At 44.5% G+C, this 20,593-nt stretch overlaps 1 protein-coding gene across 3 annotated transcripts in view; it reads right to left on the bottom strand.

The window, feature by feature from the left end:
- Positions 1-20,593, bottom strand: part of LOC123766927 (Ig-like and fibronectin type-III domain-containing protein 1) — a 155,681-nt gene that overhangs the window by 102,081 nt on the left and 33,007 nt on the right. For all 3 annotated transcript variants that reach the window (XM_069307413.1, XM_069307414.1, XM_069307415.1), the window contains exon 2: positions 14,749-14,839. In XM_069307413.1, coding sequence (XP_069163514.1) covers positions 14,749-14,830 — 82 coding nt within the window. In that variant the 5' untranslated portion in view covers positions 14,831-14,839. The remainder of the gene's footprint in view (positions 1-14,748; positions 14,840-20,593) is intronic.

Here is a 20,593-nt window from a genome sequence, read left to right as displayed (position 1 = left end):
ACTAAGTGAGAGGTGAGAGGGGGATGAAATATGAGGAGAGGATGCGGAGTGAGGATATTAGGGACGAGAGAGAGAGAGAGAGAGAGAGAGAGAGAGAGAGAGAGAGAGAGAGAGAGAGAGAGAGAGAGAGAGAGAGAGAGAGAGAGAGAGAGAGAGAGAGAGAGAGAGAGACGAGGGCAAGCCTTAAAGGGAAGGACCTGGATAATAGTAATCATAGACTTATACCTGTACCAGTCCAATACAGTTCATGAATCGTGGATGTTACTAATGTGGTCTCGATTTTAAAATGGGGCGAATAGATCACTTTCGTCTATTCATTTACCAAATAATTTGCCGTCTATTAAGCGGAAATTGCTTGAATCGATAATAGCAAATGCCATTTGTACATAACTTGGAAACAGAGACACTGAAGGAGTCTCAACTTGGCTCCGCCAACAACTGCTCCTCCACAAAATTTCTCAAATTATTTTCCGTAATTTGAAGCGGTTAATAGTGGACAAAATGCTTTATATACACAAACTTTAGCCCAACCACTCACAGGATGGGTATAGGGGCCATTACCACTCACAGGATGGGTATAGGGGCCCATTACCACTCACAGGATGGGTACAGGGTCCACTACCACTCACAGGATGGGTATAGGGGCCCATTACCACTCACAGGATGGGTACAGGGTCCACTACTACTCACAGGATGGGTATAGGGGTCCATTACCACTCACAGGATGGGTACAGGGTCCACTACCACTCACAGGATGGGTATAGGGGCCCATTACCACTCACAGGATGGGTACAGGGTCCACTGCCACTCACAGGATGGGTATAGGGGCCCATTACCACTCACAGGATGGGTACAGGGTCCACTACCACTCACAGGATGGGTACAGGGTCCACTGCCACTCACAGGATGGGTACAGGGTCCACTACCACTCACAAGATGGGTACAGGGTCCACAACCACTCACAGGATGCGTACAGGGTCCACTACCACTCATAGGATGGGTACAGGGCCCACTACCACTCACAGGATGGGTATAGGGGCCCATTACCACTCACAGGATGGGTACAGGGTCCACTGCCACTCACAGGATGGGTACAGGGCCCACTACCACTCACAGAATGGGTACAGGGCCCACTACCACTCACAGAATGGGTACAGGGCCCACTACCACTCACAGAATGGGTACAGGGTCCACTACCCCTCACAGGATGGGTACAGGGTCCACTGCCACTCACAGGATGGGTACAGGGCCCACTACCACTCACAGAATGGGTACAGGGCCCACTACCACTCACAGAATGGGTACAGGGTCCACTACCACTCACATAATGGGTACAGGGTCCACTACCACTCACAGAATGGGTACAGGGTCCACTACCACTCACATAATGTGTACAGGGTCCACTACCACTCACAGGATGGGTACAGGGTCCACTACCACTCACAGGATGGGTACAGGGTCCACTACCACTCACAGGATGGGTACAGGGTCCACTACCACTCACAGGATGGGTACAGGGTCCACTACCACTCACAGGATGGGTACATGGTCCACTACCACTCACAGGATGGGTACAGGGCCCACTACCACTCACATAATGGGTACAGGGTCCACTACCACTCACAGGATGGGTACAGGGTCCACTACCACTCACAGGATGGGTACAGGGTCCACTACCACTCACAGGATGTGTACAGGGTCCACTACCACTCACAGGATGGGTACAGGGCCCACTACCACTCACATAATGGGTACAGGGTCCACTACCACTCACAGAATGGGTACAGGGTCCACTACCACTCACAGAATGGGTACAGGGTCCACTACCACTCACAGAATGGGTACAGGGTCCACTACCACTCACAGAATGGGTACAGGGCCCACTACCACTCACAGAATGGGTACAGGGCCCACTACCACTCACAGAATGGGTACAGGGCCCACTACCACTCACAGAATGGGTACAGGGCCCACTACCACTCACAGAATGGGTACAGGGTCCACTACCACTCACAGGATGGGTACAGGGCCCACTACCACCCACAGAATGGGTACAGGGTCCACTACCACTCACAGGATGGGTACAGGGCCCACTACCACCCACAGGATGGGTACAGGGCCCACTACCACTCACAGGATGGGTACAGGGCCCACTACCACTCACAGAATGGGTACAGGGTCCACTACCACTCACAGGATGGGTACAGGGCCCACTACCCCTCACAGGATGGGTACAGGGCCCACTACCCCTCACAGGATGGGTACAGGGCCCACTGCCACTCACAGGATGGGTACAGGGCCCACTGCCACTCACAGGATGGGTACAGGGCCCACTACCCCTCACAGATGGGCATGCAATCAACTTCCTCTCACAGGAAGGAGTATAAAATGAATAATACAGTAACTAAACTGTAATCTTCACAGCCAATCAGACGAGGGAGAGACTTGAGGCGTCTGATCAGAAGTCTCTGACAAGACTCAGAATGGAACATGACTGAGAACAGGATAACATAGCAACACAACAAGGGGAGATATTAATAGGGAAATAATTGTCTCATGATAAGTACCAATAGGTAACAGTGCCATTTGAGTCCGTCAGTCTACAGATTAAGGCACCGAACGAGGCGGTCATTGGTGAGGAAGGTCAGGTTCGGCTGACGCTGAAGATAGCGCTGCGATATCAAATTAGTTAACAAGATTTACGTGAGCTTCGCGGAATCCACGGCTCCTGCAGCCTCACTATCTTACCTGCATCCTTATCTCTTACCTTAGCAGCATCACATATCTTGCCTTGTTTGACTTGACTTACAGAGACCAGGTGGTAAGCAAGCAAGTCCGAAGAAAGTATTATACGAGTTTAAGAAAACTTGAAAAAGTATGTGGGTTGTTAAGTACAAACTGCCGTCATGAAGGATGGTTGGCCAACCACCTTGGGGGTGAATTGGTAGTTTGTGGCACCGTGGCATGAGCTAATTGGTGATTTCTGCCTCACGTGTGATGTTAAGTGTTCCATTATTAAACTCCAATTTAGGTTCGGAAGTGAATTTGGTCACTGAATGGTAATTCTGCACGAGTGGTTGTCATTGTTTAATTATTTGTCCACGTCTTTATATCCCAGATCCTTGTTCTCATATCCCAGCTCCTTGTTCTCATATCCCAGCTCCTTGTTCTCATATCCCAGATCCTTGTCCTCATATCCCAGATCCTTGTTCTCATATCCCAGATCCTTGTCCTCATATCCCAGATCCTTGTTCTCATATCCCAGCTCCTTGTTCTCATATCCCAGCTCCTTGTTCTCATATCCCAGCTCCTTGTTCTCATATCCCAGCTCCTTGTTCTCGTATCCCAGCTCCTTGTTCTCATATCCCAGCTCCTTGTTCTCATATCCCAGCTCCTTGTTCTCATATCCCAGCTCCTTGTTCTCATATCCCAGCTCCTTGTTCTCATATCCCAGCTCCTTGTTCTCATATCCCAGTTCCTTGTTTTCATATCCCAGCTCCTTGTTCTCATATCCCAGCTCCTTGTTCTCATATCCCAGCTCCTTGTTCTCATATCCCAGCTCCTTGTTCTCGTATCCCAGCTCCTTGTCCTCATATCCCAGCTCCTTGTTCTCATATCCCAGCTCCTTGTTCTCGTATCCCAGCTCCTTGTTCTCGTATCCCAGCTCCTTGTTCTCATATCCCAGCTCCTTGTTCTCGTATCCCAGCTCCTTGTCCTCATATCCCAGCTCCTTGTTCTCATATCCCAGCTCCTTGTTCTCATATCCCAGCTCCTTGTCCTCATATCCCAGCTCCTTGTTCTCATATCCCAGCTCCTTGTTCTCATATCCCAGCTCCTTGTTCTCATATCCCAGCTCCTTGTCCTCATATCCCAGCTCCTTGTTCTCATATCCCAGCTCCTTGTTCTCATATCCCAGCTCCTTGTCCTCATATCCCAGCTCCTTGTCCTCATATCCCAGCTCATTGTCCTCATATCCCAGCTCCTTGTTCTCATATCCAAGCTCCTTGTTCTCATATCCCAGTTCCTTGTTTTCATATCCCAGCTCCTTGTTCTCATATCCCAGCTCCTTGTTCTCATATCCCAGCTCCTTGTTCTCATATCCCAGCTCCTTGTTCTCATCCCAGCTCCTTGTTCTCATATCCCAGCTCCTTGTCCTCATATCCCAGCTCCTTGTTCTCATATCCCAGCTCCTTGTTCTCATACCCCAGCTCCTTGTCCTCATATCCCAGCTCCTTGTCCTCATATCCCAGCTCCTTGTTCTCATATATCAGCTCCTTGTCCTCATATCCCAGCTCCTTGTCCTCATATCCCAGCTCCTTGTCCTCATATCCCAGCTCCTTGTTCTCATATCCCAGCTCCTTGTCCTCATATCCCAGCTCCTTGTCCTCATATCCCAGCTCCTTGTCCTCATATCCCAGCTCCTTGTCCTCATATCCCAGCTCCTTGTCCTCATATCCCAGCTCCTTGTTCTCATATCCCAGCTCCTTGTCCTCATATCCCAGCTCCTTGTCCTCATATCCCAGCTCCTGGTGCTCATATCCCAGCTCCTTGTCCTCATATCCCAGCTCCTTGTCCTCATAACCCAGCTCCTTGTCTTCATATCCCAGCTCCTTGTCCTCATATCCCAGCTCCTTGTCCTCATATCCCAGCTCCTTGTCCTCATATCCCAGCTCCTTGTCCTCATATCCCAGCTCCTTGTCCTCATATCCCAGCTCCTTGTCTTCATATCCCAGCTCCTTGTCCTCATATCCCAGAAAGTACTTTTTTATATGTATATATATATATATATATATATATATATATATATATATATATATATATATATATATATATATATATATATATATATATATATATATATAAAAGAGTTCTTCCATTCTAGTACATTAAGTATACTTTAGTCCTGAACAAAGTCCTGGAATAACTTTATAAATATATACAGCTATATACGGCTTTGTTTACATTTATTAAACAGTTTACAAGCATGAAAACTTGCCAATCAACTGTTGTTATTGTTATAAACAGCCTCCTGGTGCTTCGGAGCTCATTAACTGTTTAATAATTGTAAACAAAGCCGCCAAAGATTGAGAAAAGATGGACAAGTTCGTAAGTGCTTGCGGAGCTGCTTCGTGAATCTGGCCCCTGTACTTGCGTAACTGCTTTGTGAATCTGGCCCCTGTACTTGCGTAACTGCTTCGTGAATCTGCCCCCTGTACTTGCGTAACTGCTTCGTGAATCTGGCCCCTGTACTTGCGTAACTGCTTCGTGAATCTGGCCCCCTGTACCTGCGTAACTGCTTCGTGAATCTGGCCCCTGTACCTGCGTAACTGCTTCGTGAATCTGGCCCCTGTACCTGCGTAACTGCTTCGTGAATCTGGCCACCGCAGAAGAATACCACACACTCTCTTGACCCGCAGGAGACACACGTTATAGTGAGCCATATATCACTGGTGTCTTGTCATGGGGTACGGAAGGTGGTTAGCCTGTTTAGACGTCTCAGTCTCTCAATAGACAAGACGGAGGAGGTGGGAGTTATTGCTGTTTGCGTGTGGTCCATGTTTTCTGTTTACGGCCAGGTCTTCGGCCAACGGTACCCCCGTTTTCTGTTGCACGTTATGTAACTTTTACCGTTGAGGGAGTTGTTGCATAACCCCTGTGATTATATGAATGACCCTTCTCAAGATGTATTATTAAATACGAAAGTACTTAAGGAAATGCCTGTTTCAGTTCTTCCTTCGTGGTCTGACACTGGCAATATATATATATATATATATATATATATATATATATATATATATATATATATATATATATATATATATATATATATATATATATATATATATATATATATACACACACATATACACTAGATGGGGTGTCCTGCTGCGCCCGGGTCTCTCTCCCCCTTTTATACATCTCCTCTCACTTCCCCTCTCACCCTCCCCCCCCCCCCCCCTCCCCCTTCTCTCTCACGCCCCTATTCTTTCATACACAAAATCGATATTCCAACAAAAAATACACAACAAAATAGGAGGGAAAAGAGAGCGTATAATTGTATGACAGATGCCAGAAGGGGGGGGGTAGGGGGGGGGGTAGGGGGGGGCGTTATATAGGGGGGTTCACTATACAGTGGAACGGACCACTGTTATATAGACCACTCCTCTCCCCTGATATATATATATATATATATATATATATATATATATATATATATATATATATATATATATATATATATATATATATATATATATATATATATATATATATATATATATATAGCTTATATCTCCCTGTGTCTCCATTACCATACAAGGGAACCATTGCAGTAGCCATACTCCCATACACCGTGTATTCCTGCATGTATTATACAGCCACGACTATACGAAAGTCCTCCACACACTGTCTCCTGGACTGGTCGGCACAGCGGTCGCTTCTTGCAGGTCTGTGCTCGATCCCCGATGGTCCAGATGGTTGGACATCGTTATATCCCTCCGTGTCCTCATATTAAGATGAGCAACAGCGAATAACGAGCGTTCGAGCCTCGATCCCTCAAACACACAGACAGTCCATTAACCTGGGGCACTAGGAGGCTCGAACAGCGAACCCCAAACTCTATCAAACAGTTATTTCCAATCATAAATTATGATGTTTTTAAAATATTCCAAAAGACATTTGAGTTAAGAGCAGCTCAGGTGCTTCAAAAATATTATTCCCAAAAGTTATTTTCAAGATTATTCTCTCAAATAACAAATGGAAGAGGTTGAGATGTATTATAACTTTTAATGGTCTTTAATTGGTCTCTTTGACGGGCTTCTGGAGGTATGTATATGTGGACCACACCACACCTGAGAGTATGACAGGTGTGTGAGTATACAGTCCCCACCACACCTGTGAGTATGACAGGTGTGTGAGTATATAGGCCCCACCACACCTGTGAGTATGACAGGTGTGTGTGTACAGGCTACACCACACCTGTGAGTATGTCAGGTGTGTGGGTATACAGGCCCCACCACACCTGTGAGTATGTCAGGTGTGTGAGTATACAGTCCCCACCACACCTGTGAGTATGTCAGGTGTGTGAGTATACAGGCCACATGGACTGTCAGGTGTGTGGGTATACAGTCCCCACCACACCTGAGTATGACAGGTGTGTGAATATATAGGCCACACCACACCTGTGAGTATGTCAGGTGTATGTATGTACAGGCTACACCACACCTGTGAGTATGTCAGGTGTGTGAGTATACAGTCCCCACCACACCTGTGAGTATGTCAGGTGTGTGTGTATACAGGCTACATAGGCTGTCAGGTGTATGAGCAGCCGCGTCAAACAGCCTGGTTGACCAGTCCAGCAACTAGGAGCCCTGGTCGACGACCGGGCCGCGGGGTCGCTGAGCCCCGAAATCACCTCAAGGTAACCTCAAGGTACACTCCACATCACTAAGCAAAATTCATAAATGAAAGTACACAGAACTACTATGAAGGAACTGTACCAAAAATGTACCGCTGTACTAAAGCATTACATATGTAGTACAAAGCGACGTATATATATAATGAAATAAATGACAAGACGTTCCGTTCTAGACTCATGTTACGACGTTTCTGTTCGTCTTAAGACTTTTATCAAGAGTATCACGGCTTCGTCAGGCTCCAGGAGTGAGCGAAACGTCTTAACTATCAATCCCCATGTGAGTGGGTTGGAATATTTGAAGGTACGAATCCAGAAGATCCGTAATGAGGGTTCGAACCTACGTCCCTAGTTGAACCTCATCTAGTTGTGCTTGCGGGGGTTGAGCTTTGGTTCTTTTGTCCCGCCTCTCAACTGTCAGTCAACTGGTGTACAGATTCCTGAGCCTACTGGGATCTATCATATCTACACTTGAAACTGTGTATGGAGTCAGCCTCCACCACATCACTTCCTAATGCATTCCATCCGTTAACTACTCTGACACTGAAAAAGTTCCTTCTAACGTCTCTGTGGCCCATCTGGGTACTAGGTTTCCACCTGTGTCCCCTTGTTCGTGTCCCACCCGTGCTGAAGAGTTTGTCTTTGTCTACCCTGTCTATTCCCCTGAGAATTCTGTAGGTGGTTATCATGTCTCCCCTTACTCTTTTATCTTCCAGGGACGTGAGGTTCAGCTCCTTCAGCCTTTCCTCGTAGCTCATACCTCTCAGTTCCGGGACCAGTCAAGTGGCATACCTCCGAATCTTCTCTAACATTGCCATACCTGGTTGATGGGGTTCTAGGAGTTCTTCTACTCCCTAAGCCCGGCCCGAGGCCAGGCTTGGGGAGTAGAAGTCTGTCTGTCTGTCTAGAAGTCTTGTCTGTTTGTGTGTGTGTGTGTGTGTGTGTGTGTGTGTGTGTGTGTGTGTGTGTGTGTGTGTGTGTGTGTGTGTGTGTGTGTGTGTGGTTATTGGAAACATTGTAGTATTGCTGACCAGGTGAGTGACGGCCTAATTAGCTGCCTCAAGTGCCAAACTTACCCTCTGGCACAGCTCGTTAACAGTGTGCTTAGCGTCAGTGTGGCAATATGTGACGTCTTCCCTGGCGTCTCAAACAACCTCTAAGGACGCCTCCAAGGACCAGTTGTTACCTGCTGTAACGACAGAGCAGTTACAGGAAGGACCTTTAATGTCAGTGGCACCGCTGGTGGCTCTAACACAAGGCACAGCTCACGTTTATATCTGAGACATTATCGACGCCGTACAATGGGATCGAACCCCGGTTTGTTAGGAGTCCATGTAAGCGAGTTCGATTCTGTATTACAGCTTATTTTCTCATAAGAATAAAGGAAACTATTGAAGGCCTCTTGGCCCATACGAGGCAGCTCCTATTGGTCCATACGAGGCAGCTCCTATTGGTCCATACGAGGCAGCTCCTATTGGTCCATACGAGGCAGCTCCTATTAGCCCATACGATGCAGTTCCTAAGCTCCTATTAGCTCATACGAGGCAGTTCCTATTAGCCCATACGATGCAGTTCCTAAGCTCCTATTAGTTCATACGAGGCAGTTCCTATTAGCCCATACGATGCAGTTCCTAAGCTCCTATTAGCTCATACGAGGCAGCTCCTATTTACATCCATTCTTTGGATATAAATAGGAACTGTATGTATATATCTTTATATATAAACTTTACAATATATATAAATGTCTAACTCCCACTTGAAACAATCCAGTGAGCCCTCATCTGTTAAGTCTCCCGCTAACTTGTTCCCAAAAATTTACAATCCTATTTACCGACCAGTATTTACCCAGGTCTTTCCTGAATCTGAACTTACTTAATTGTAACCCATTGTTTGGTGATCGCCTTTGTGTTGATTATAGTTGATGTTGTTTGTGAATGATTTCTCGTGTAATCTATAATCAACTTATAAATAGTTCTCATAATCTGTTTATCATGAAACGAGGCTATTAAGTGTATTTATTTATTTAACTATTTAGTGGTGGTTCAAGTTACGGTAGTTTAGTGGTCGTTCAAGTTACGGTAGTTTAGTGGTCGTTCAAGTTACGGTAGTTTAGTGGTCGTTCAAGTTACGGTAGTTTAGTGGTGGTTCAAGTTACGGTAGTTTAGTGGTCGTTCAAGTTACGGTAGTTTAGTGGTGGTTCAAGTTACGATAGTTTAGTGGTGGTTCAAGTTACGATAGTTTAGTGGTGGTTCAAGTTACGATAGTTTAGTGGTGGTTCAAGTTACGATAGTTTAGTGGTGGTTCAAGTTACGATAGTTTAGTGGTGGTTCAAGTTACGATAGTTTAGTGGTCGTTCAAGTTACGATAGTTTAGTGGTCGTTCAAGTATATCACTGGGAAGGGGTCAGGATAAGGATTTGGGATGGGACGATGGGAAAGGAATGGTGCCCAATTACTTATGGACGATCGGGGATTGAACACCGACCTGCATGAAGCGAGAACTTGCACACACATAAATTCCCCTCCACGGTTGGAAAGATATTGCAAATCAAATGCAATATCTTTCATAGACAACTGGGAACACTTCTATGGAAGAAATGAAATGTATGCTCGTGATGGGGTGCATCTATCGAGAGCTGGGGTTGTTGCTGTTGCGAACTCGTTAGAAGAAGTGGTTAGAGGTGTTTGTTTGGGTTTAAACTGTTAGTAGATAGAGGTATGGGAATTGATTTGAAGGAAGGAGGTAATAAAAGTATGTGTTTGTGGGAGAAAGGAATTGGCAAAACGACCAGGGAAAGAGAAGGTCCGCAAAATAACAATTCACTTAGGGTATATTACACTAACAGTAGAAGTCTAAGAAATAAAATTAACGAATTAAATGCTCTTGTCTGCACAGAAAAAATAGATATTATTGCACTTACCGAAACGTGGATGAATGTAGAAAATAGAGAACTATTAGCTGAATATCAAATATATGGATTTAAACTATTTCACACAGATAGATATATTAGACGAGGAGGTGGAGTAGCCATATATGTTAGGGACAATTTGAAATGTAGTCTCAAAGAGGGAATCAAAACAGAGCCACACACAGAAACTATTTGGATTGAATTAAACGAAAAAGCTAATAATATTATAATAGGAGTAATATATAGGCCACCAAATTTAGACAGAATGGAAGCAAAGCATCTATGGGATGAAATATCTAGAGCATCTAGATCTAACAGTATTTATGTCATGGGTGACTTTAATTTCAGCGGAATAAACTGGTTGAACAAAACAGGGAATAGTGAAGCAGAAGATTTTCTAGAATTAATTGACGATTGCTTTCTTACGCAACACATTAAGGAACCAACACGGGAAAATAATATTTTAGATTTAGTGTTAACTAACAGGGAAACGCAAATTAATGACATCGAAATAGGGAGTGAGCTAGGGAGCAGTGATCACAAAGAAATCAGATTTAGCATAGAATGGAATAGACCAGTAGGAGAAAATTCTGTTAAAGTGCCAGATTTTCGTAAAGCTGATTTTAATAGCCTAAGAAATTTTTTGGGTCAAATTGATTGGAAAGTCTTGGGTATGGGGTGTGGGCCGGTCTTGGAGCGAGACATGAACCCAGCGATAGGTGACTTAAATGGGGATTTCGATGTGGATTCAATATATAACTTATTTAAGAATATTCTAAACAAAGCACAGGAACGTAGTATACCATACAAATTGAATAGATCGAACACTAATGACCCAAAGTGGATAACAAAGAATTTGAAGAACCTTATAGGTAAAAAGAGAGCTTGGTACAAAAGGATTAAAAATGGGGAGGTCACTTTAGAACAGGAATTCGTACAACTGGTTAGAAATGTTAAAAAAGAGATAAGGAAAGCAAAAAGAAACTATGAAGTTCGCATAGCAGGGCAAGCAAAGACAAATCCTAAAGGGTTTTTTCAGTTATATCGTACTAAGACTAGGGAAAGGATAGGTCCATTAAAAACTGAGACAGGTCAAATAACAGATAGTGATGAAGAGATGAGTAGTATTTTTAATAAATATTTTGTATCTGTATTTACTAAAGAGGAACTTAACAATATGCCTTCAGCCGAACAAGTCTATGTGGGTGGGGACGAGGACAGGTTGACGAGTTTAACAGTTACCAGGGAGGATGTTCTTAAACAAATAGTAAAACTCAAACCAAACAAATCCCCAGGGCCGGATGAAGTGTTTGCCAGGGTGCTTAAAGAATGCAAAGAGGAGCTTTGTGACCCACTGTCAACCATATTTAATAAATCAATAGAGTCAGGCAGAGTGCCAGAGTTTTGGAAAGTTGCTAATGTGATACCAGTTTTTAAGAAAGGAGATAGATCACTTGCGTCTAACTATCGACCAATTAGCCTAACGTCTATTGTGGGAAAGTTACTCGAATCTATAATAGCAAATAAAATTCGTCTTCATCTTGAAAAACATAAATTAATAATTGAGTCGCAACATGGTTTTATAAATGGCCGTTCATGTTTAACAAATTTGTTATCTTTTTATTCTAGCATTGTTGAGGCAGTTGATAGTGGTAAGGATTGCGATGTTGTATACCTTGACTTTAGCAAAGCTTTTGATACAGTGCCACATGAAAGACTGATTAAAAAGATAGAGTCTCATGGTATTGGGGGTGCTATATTAAGCTGGATTAGGGCATGGCTATACCAAAGGAAACAGAGAGTTAGTATAAATGGAATCAAGTCAGAGTGGGAAAATGTTGTAAGTGGAGTGCCTCAAGGCTCTGTCCTGGGACCTCTGTTGTTTATAATATATATAAATGATTTAGATTCAGGTTTGAGTAGCAACATTTGCAAATTTGCCGATGATACGAAAATCGGTAGGGAAATTAATTCGGAGGAGGACTCACTATCACTTCAAGTTGATCTAGATAGGGTTTTGAAATGGTCAAAGGATTGGCAGATGCAGTTTAATGCTGATAAATGTAAAGTTCTGAGGTTAGGTAATGATGATAGAGTTACAAGATACGAGCTAGATGGTGTTGTGATTGCGAAGTCGGATTGTGAAAGGGATCTGGGAGTTATGATTAGTAAGAATTTAAAACAAAAGGATCAATGCATAAATGTTCGGAATAAGGCAAATCGGACACTTGGATTTATTAATCGCAGCGTTAGTAACAAGACACCTGGTGTGGTTCTCAAGCTATATCTTGCTCTAGTTAGGCCCCATTTAGATTATGCAGTTCAGTTTTGGTCGCCATATTATAGAATGGATATAAATTCACTTGAACGTGTCCAGCGTAGGATGACTAAGTTAATTCCCCAAATTAGAAATCTTTCATATGAAGAAAGATTAACAAAGCTTAAGTTGCATTCACTGGAAAGGCGAAGAGTTAGGGGTGACATGATAGAGGTTTACAAGTGGATGAATGGACATAACCGGGGGGATATTAATAGGGTATTAAAAGTATCAACACAGGACAGAACACGAAACAATGGGTATAAATTGGATAAGTTTAGATTTAGGAAAGACTTGGGTAAATACTGGTTCAGTAACAGGGTTGTTGATTTGTGGAACCAATTGCCGCGTAACATTGTGGAGGTGGGGTCCCTCGATTGTTTCAAGCACGGGTTGGACAAGTATATGAGTGGGATTGGGTGGTTATAGAATAGGAGCTGCCTCGTATGGGCCAATAGGCCTTCTGCAGTTACCTTTGTTCTTATGTTCTTATGTTCTTATAATTCTCCCTAAACGCTCTGTGATGCACCCAGCAACAGCCATTCAACATTTCAACTTTGTGAGAGATCAAACAGGATTAAATTTAGGAGTTATTTTGATGATAACAAGTAAATTATCCTCCCAACAGTTTAAACATGCAATAGATTACTCCCGTCAGCTGTAGTCAGCTTTAGAATACAGCTGTATGACTGGACGTTTCCCATTAATCTTCTTCATATTATTAAACGTGTTTTTGCATCCAATCGAGCGCATTTATCATATATATAATTATGTAAACAGACAGAAGCTGTCTGTGGGATCCGTCCCGTCAACACGCTGTCAGTACACAGCTTCTCTGTCTGCTAACATGTAGAGAGATATTAAACTGCTTTTTTCTGTTAAGTATGCTGATTGATTGATTGATGAAGATTAAGCCACCCAAAAGGTGGCACGGGCATGAATAGCCCGTAAGTGGTGGCCCATTTGAGCCATTAACAGTATCAAGAGCTGATACTGGAGATCTGTGGAGGCGCACCTGCACCCTGCGTGACGGGAGATGTCTCCCGGACCAAGTGGTGACCAGATGGTGTAAGTATGCTGTTATTGTCTGTTTATGTTCTGTCTAACTGGACAGATACTGTTTGTTCATTGGTTTATTTACATTTGCATAAACTGTTTGCTCATAATTGATAAAGATTAAGCCACCCAAGAGGTGGCATGGGCATGAATAGCCCGTAAGTTTGTTCATGGCTTGATCTTACTGTTTTGACAGATAAGTCTGTGTTCGTGGTCTTAAACTGACGGCACTGACAGATAACCCGTCTCTACATGTCTTTACTACTGCTGTAATGACACATTTATTTGGAAAATAGTATAATTCCATCACTAACACCAGATGCACACACACAGACCGGATAACATCAGCGGCACACGTGACGTTGACAAACATTTAACCCGCATTTAATTATCTTACAACCACAGAGAAGAAGCATGAGGGATATGATCACAATATACAAGATACTGAGGGAGGGTAGATACTCTCATGGTGGGTAGAGTGAATAGTTTGATGGTAAGAACAAGACCAAGGGCCAGATTCACGAAGCAGTTACGCAAGTACAGGGGCCAGATTCACGAAGCAGTTACGCAAGTACAGGGGCCAGATTCACGACGCAGTTACGCAAGCACTTACGAGCGTGTCCATCTTTCCTCAATCTTTGGCGGCTTTGTTTACATTTATTAAACAGTTTACAAGCATGAAAACTTGCCAATCAACTGATGTTATTGTTATAAACAGCCTCCTGGTGCTTCGGAGCTCATTAACTGTTTAATAATTGTAAACAAAGCCGCCAAAGATTGAGAAAAGATGGACAAGTTCGTAAGTGCTTGCGTAACTGCTTCGTGATGCTGGCCCCTGTACTTGCGTAACTGCTTCGTGAATCTGGTCCCTTGTACTTGCGTAGATGCCAACATAAAAGACACTGCTTAACATACCACTACACCTGATTAATCTTTGTATATGCTTCATGTTGCGTTTTGAACTGATTCCTACAGATCAACACGAAGCTGTTTCGTACAGATCAACAGACCTTCCGCAGTTACCTTAATGTTGGTGTGATGTCGGCGTCTTACCTTCAACTGTGTGTGGTAAGGGGCAGAGGAGAGGCAGGAGAACCAGGAGGCCAGAGAACGCAGTCCTCCCTACACACCACATCGTAAACACCTGAAAAAATGCAAAACACGTAACTATTTTACAGACCGAACAGCGCTGTTGATTATTGTTGATGCCCGCTGCAGGCCACAACAGCCTGCCTGGACTGGACCTTAAGACACACACACCCAGTCAGTCCCACTGTCGGGGAGGTCACAGCTCTCCTCGCTACTGAGTTGGAATGAGTTCGAGTCCTGTGTAAGGCATGATTTATCGAGCATTTACAATATCTGTTAATTGGTTGACCAATCATGGCAGCTTTCTTTACAATCTTATAAAAAACATATATATAGGCTTATAGAATCTAATTATAGTCTAGCAGAATCTTACAGCATCATAAGGGATGATATACAGAATCTTATATTATCTTAGAATCTTATAATCTTACAGAATCTGAACAATTCCAGAATATTTGCAGAATCTTATATAGAACCATACAGATTCTTGGAGAATCTTACAATCCAAGAGCACTTAACATAGTCTTGCATAATCTTATCGGATTTTACAGAATATTACTTAATTACTTATCTCTTAGAATCTTATAGAATGTTACATAACTGTATAGAGTCTTACCGAATCTTATAGAATCTAACAGAATATTTCACAATATATATATTATAGAATATTACAGAATAATATTAGTCTTACATACTCTTACAGATTCCCCCCCCCAAAAAAAAAAAATCATAATTTTACATAATCTTAAGAGAATCTTCCAGCATTAAAAAAAATCTTACATAATATTATATAACCTTAGAAAATTCTGTAAAATCATTTTGCCCCCCGCTCCATCCCATTACCCCCCCCCCCCTTTTCCCCTCCCCCCCCCCTCTTCCCCACCCCAGTACTCCCAGTACCGCCCCCCCCCCCCGCCCCCCATAAATCCCAGTACGGTGTTTGCCTCATATATAAAGGACCAGGTGTCGATTGGTCTTGGACAGCCCCCCCCCCCCTCTCCTGTGCCAGGTAAGTCCACAACGGGCTCGCCATAGCCCGTGCTACTTGGGAACGTTTTGTTCCCAGTAGCTGAATCTATAACAACAACATGTTTTATGCTACTACGGCCAAAGTATGAATAACAAATTTATTTTAATTTACCCGATATCAGTGGATAATGGTGTCGATTATAATAAAAAAAATTATTTTGTTTTGAAAACAATTAGGCAGGTGTAACCTTTGTGGGCATTGTCAAAAATCGTGGTAGGGATTAGAATGTGATCTTGATAATATTTTAAGCCTCTTGAATTCTGGCAACGCCGACCTGCCTATGTCCGTCCCATACCGCAGACCATTCCCCCTGCAAAGTTGACCGAGGTCCAATCTTGGACAGACAGACAGACAAGCTGATACTATCACTTACGGATAACTGTTGTAGTGTTATTTATTGTAATATTATTGAAGAAATTACTCGCAACTAGAATTTATGCTCGTGTGAAATGTAGTGTTGTAGTGGTGTGTAGCTGAGGTACTGTGCTGAGCTGTGTACTTTTGTGTGTGTTGTACACACTCGTGAGCTGTGTACCTTTGTGTGTGTTGTACACACTCGTGAGCTGTGTACCTTTGTGTGTGTTGTACACACTCGTGAGCTGTGTACCTTTGTGTGTGTTGTACACACTCGTGAGCTGTGTACCTTTGTGTGTGTTGTACACACTCATGAGCTGTGTACCTTTGTGTGTGTTGTACACACTCGTGAGCTGTGTACCTTTGTGTGTGTTGTACACACTCATGAGCTGTGTACCTTTGTGTGTGTTGTACACACTCGTGAGCTGTGTACCTTTGTGTGTGTTGTACACACTCGTGAGCTGTGTACCTTTGTGTGTGTTGTACACACTCGTGACCTGTATACAGTGTGCACATATTCTCCACTGAAGACAGACTATCATTGTTGACCAGACCACACACTAGAAGGTGAAAGGTCGACGACGTTTCGGTCCGTCCTGGACCATTCTCAAGTCGATTGTGAATGGTCCAAGACGTACCGAAACGTGGTCGTCCCTTCACTTTCTAGTGTGTGGTGTGGTGCACATACTTCAGCCCCGTTACTGTGACTCCTCGCCTGCAGACTACCGGTGATAACACCGCCGTGTCACCTCTTAACATCACGGTGATAACACTGCCGTGTGTCACCTCTTAACATCACGGTGATAACACCACCGTGTGACACCTCTTAACATCACGGTGATAACACCACCGTGTGTCACCTCTTAACATCACGGTGATAACACCACCGTGTGACACCTCTTAACATCACGGTGATAACACCGCCGTGTGTCACCTCTTAACATCACGGTGATAACACCACCGTGTGACACCTCTTAACATCACGGTGATAACACCACCGTGTGTCACCTCTTAACATCACGGTGATAACACCACCGTGTGTCACCTCTTAACATCACGGTGATAACACCACCGTGTGACACCTCTTAACATCACGGTGATAACACCGCCGTGTGTCACCTCTTAACATCACGGTGATAACACCACCGTGGGTCACCTCTTAACATCACGGTGATAACACCACCGTGTGTCACCTCTTAACATCACGGTGATAACACCACCGTGTGTCACCTCTTAACATCACGGTGATAACACCACCGTGTGTCACCTCTTAACATCACGGTGATAACACCACCGTGTGTCACCTCTTAACATCACGGTGATAACACCACCGTGTGACACCTCTTAACATCACGGTGATAACACCACCGTGTGACACCTCTTAACATCACGGTGATAACACCACCGTGTGTCACCTCTTAACATCACGGTGATAACACCACCGTGTGTCACCTCTTAACATCACGGTGATAACACCGCCGTGTGTCACCTCTTAACATCACGGTGATAACACCACCGTGTGTCAGCTCTTAACATCACGGTGATAACACCACCGTGTGACACCTCTTAACATCACGGTGATAACACCACCGTGTGTCACCTCTTAACATCACGGTGATAACACCACCGTGTGTCACCTCTTAACATCACGGTGATAACACCACCGTGTGACACCTCTTAACATCACGGTGATAACACCACCGTGTGTCACCTCTTAACATCACGGTGATAATCACATATTAATTAACCAGTCGGTGAGCAATTATTCAAATTAACTACCACATTTGCCGGCGAGTTTGATGCATCCAATTTACAAGGATATTTTGTGACCAAAAAAATATTACTTTGTCTCATCATGCAATTATTGAACGTGATTTACTGTAGAGAAAAACAAATGATTTTTTACATGTAAATACAATACAATACAATGCAATACAATGCAATACAATGCAATACAATACAATACTCGGTGTGTGGTGGACCAAACACATATACGTCCTATAACGTGTTGTTTTTGAATATATTAATTTTATAATATTTCTCAATTTAGCAATTTATAATAACTTATATTTACTTGTGTTCATTTAACCTTCATAGTTCATTTATCATTCAGTAATTATTTAGTTTTTCATTTATTCCATTTAAATGTTCATCTACATGGAAAAGCATATCCACTCCCCCCCCCCTTTATCTACCTTGTCAATTCCTCTGAGAATTTTGTAGGTAGTGATCATATCTCCTCGAGCTCTTCTGTCTTCCAGCGACGTGAGGTGCATTTCCCGCAGCATTTCCTCGTTACTCATGCCTCTTAGTTCTGGGACTAGTCTAGTACCATACCTTTGGACTTTTTCCGGCTTCGTCTTGTGCTTGACAAGGTACGGGCTCCATGCTGGGGCCGCATACTCCAGGATTGGTCTTACATATGTGGTGTACAAGATTCTGAATGATTCCTTACACAGGTTCCTGAACGCTGTTCTGATGTTAGCCAGCCTCGCATATGCCGCTGATGTTATTCTCTTTATGTGAGCTTCAGGAGACAGATTTGGTGTGATATCAACTCCTAGATCTTTCTCTCTGTCTGTTTCGTGAAGGACTTCTGTTACGGACCCGGATCCAGCGTCCGAGCACGGAGCAGTGACGACCACGCCATCTGTGGGTCAGCTCCCGAAACCCCCTCCAAATGGACGACGACACCTGGCAAGGACGAAGTGTACTGGCCACAAGGGCCAGTTTCCAGTCCTGTTCAGCCCACAACACAGCCGCTGCTGACCTCTGGTGAGGTGGTGCTCAGACGACAACGCCATCTATGGAGTGGATATGTTGGGCGTTTGTGTCTGAGCCTGTAAGTGAGGTGCTTTAGTGTGTCCCTGTTATTGATGACGTGTCTGCTTACAGAGTCGACCTGGGACTGCTGTAAGGGAAGTTGAGTCAGTCTACCCAAGGCAGCCGTCCCCATACCTTGTGCTTTGCTACAGCAGCTGTGAGTCGCCTCCCGGAGGAACACTGTGGTGTTACCCTGCCAGTGAAGTGGCAGTTGAAGGATTGTCGTACCCGGGACCGACTGCTGGAGACAATTGACCACTGGGGTATTGTGGACAGGAGAGTGATCTGTGGTATCACACGAGGCTCCTGACTAGGGCGCTACCCTAGTATCGCTCGTGGAGTGGCCTGAACAGCGTTGCTGATCCGGAACCTGCCAGCAGCTTGCTGGACTTGTGGTTGACGGCCTCCACGGCGGTGCCCCAGTGGAACTGTGTTTTGGCTGGCCTGTGTCAGGGGTAGACTCAGCTTGATCAAAGGATTCGTCAAGATACCACGAGAGCACCGAGGACTTGCGTCTTCAGGAGAAGACGACCGTGTATATATTTCCCCTGTGTAGTGTTAATACCCCTCCCCCTGTGTAACTTTTATATATTACTTATTGGTGAAGGTAATTATAATCTTAAGTTTTTGCCTTTCTTTCCCTTCCCCTTTTATTTTACTTGCGTCACGGATCTCATCCCTTGAAAGCCACTACTGGCTTGGGGCCGGATACCCTTCCTCTAATAACATCAGAGTAAGAACCCCGTTGCGTCCCGAGAGGGCCGTAACAACTTCATCTCCCTTTCTGTACCCTATGCCTGCGTGTGCGTGTGTGCGCCTGTGCGTGTGTGTGGGCGTGTGTGTGTGTGTGTGCGCCTGTGTGTGCGTGTGTGCGCCTGTGTGTGCGTGTGTGCGTGTGTGTGGGCGTGTGTGTGTGTGTGTGCGCCTGTGTGTGCGTGTGTGCGCCTGTGTGTGCGTGTGTGCGTGTGTGTGGGCGTGTGTGTGTGTGTGTGCGCCTGTGTGTGCGTGTGTGTGCGTGTACTCACCTATTTGTACTCACCTATTTGTGCTTGCGGGGGTTGAGCTTTGGCTCTTTGGTCCCGCCTCTCAACTGTCAATCAACTGGTGTACAGATTCCTGAGCCTACTGGGCTCTATCATATCTACATTTAAAACTGTGTATGGAGTCAGCCTCCACCACATCACTGCCTAATGCATTCCATCCGTTAACTACTCTGACACTGAAAAAGTTCCTTCTAACGTCTCTGTGGCTCATGTGAGTACTCAGTTTCCACCTGTGTCCCCTTGTTCGCGTCCCACCAGTGTTGAATAGTTTATCCTTGTTTACCCGGTCGATTCCTCTGAGGATTTTGTAGGTTGTGATCATGTCTCCCCTTACTCTTCTGTCTTCCAGTGTCGTAAGGTGCATTTCCCGCAGCCTTTCCTCGTAACTCATGCCTCTTAGTTCTGGGACTAGTCTAGTGGCATACCTTTGGACTTTTTCCAGCTTCGTCTTGTGCTTGACAAGGTACGGGCTCCATGCTGGGGCCGCATACTCCAGGATTGGTCTTACATATGTGGTGTACAAGATTCTGAATGATTCCTTACACAGGTTCCTGAACGC

Source organism: Procambarus clarkii, chromosome 60 (genome assembly GCF_040958095.1).
Source record: "Procambarus clarkii isolate CNS0578487 chromosome 60, FALCON_Pclarkii_2.0, whole genome shotgun sequence".
Lineage (NCBI taxonomy): Eukaryota > Metazoa > Arthropoda > Malacostraca > Decapoda > Cambaridae > Procambarus > Procambarus clarkii.
Note: the sequence above shows the minus strand (reverse complement) of the source record. Positions and strands in the feature narration are given on the sequence as shown.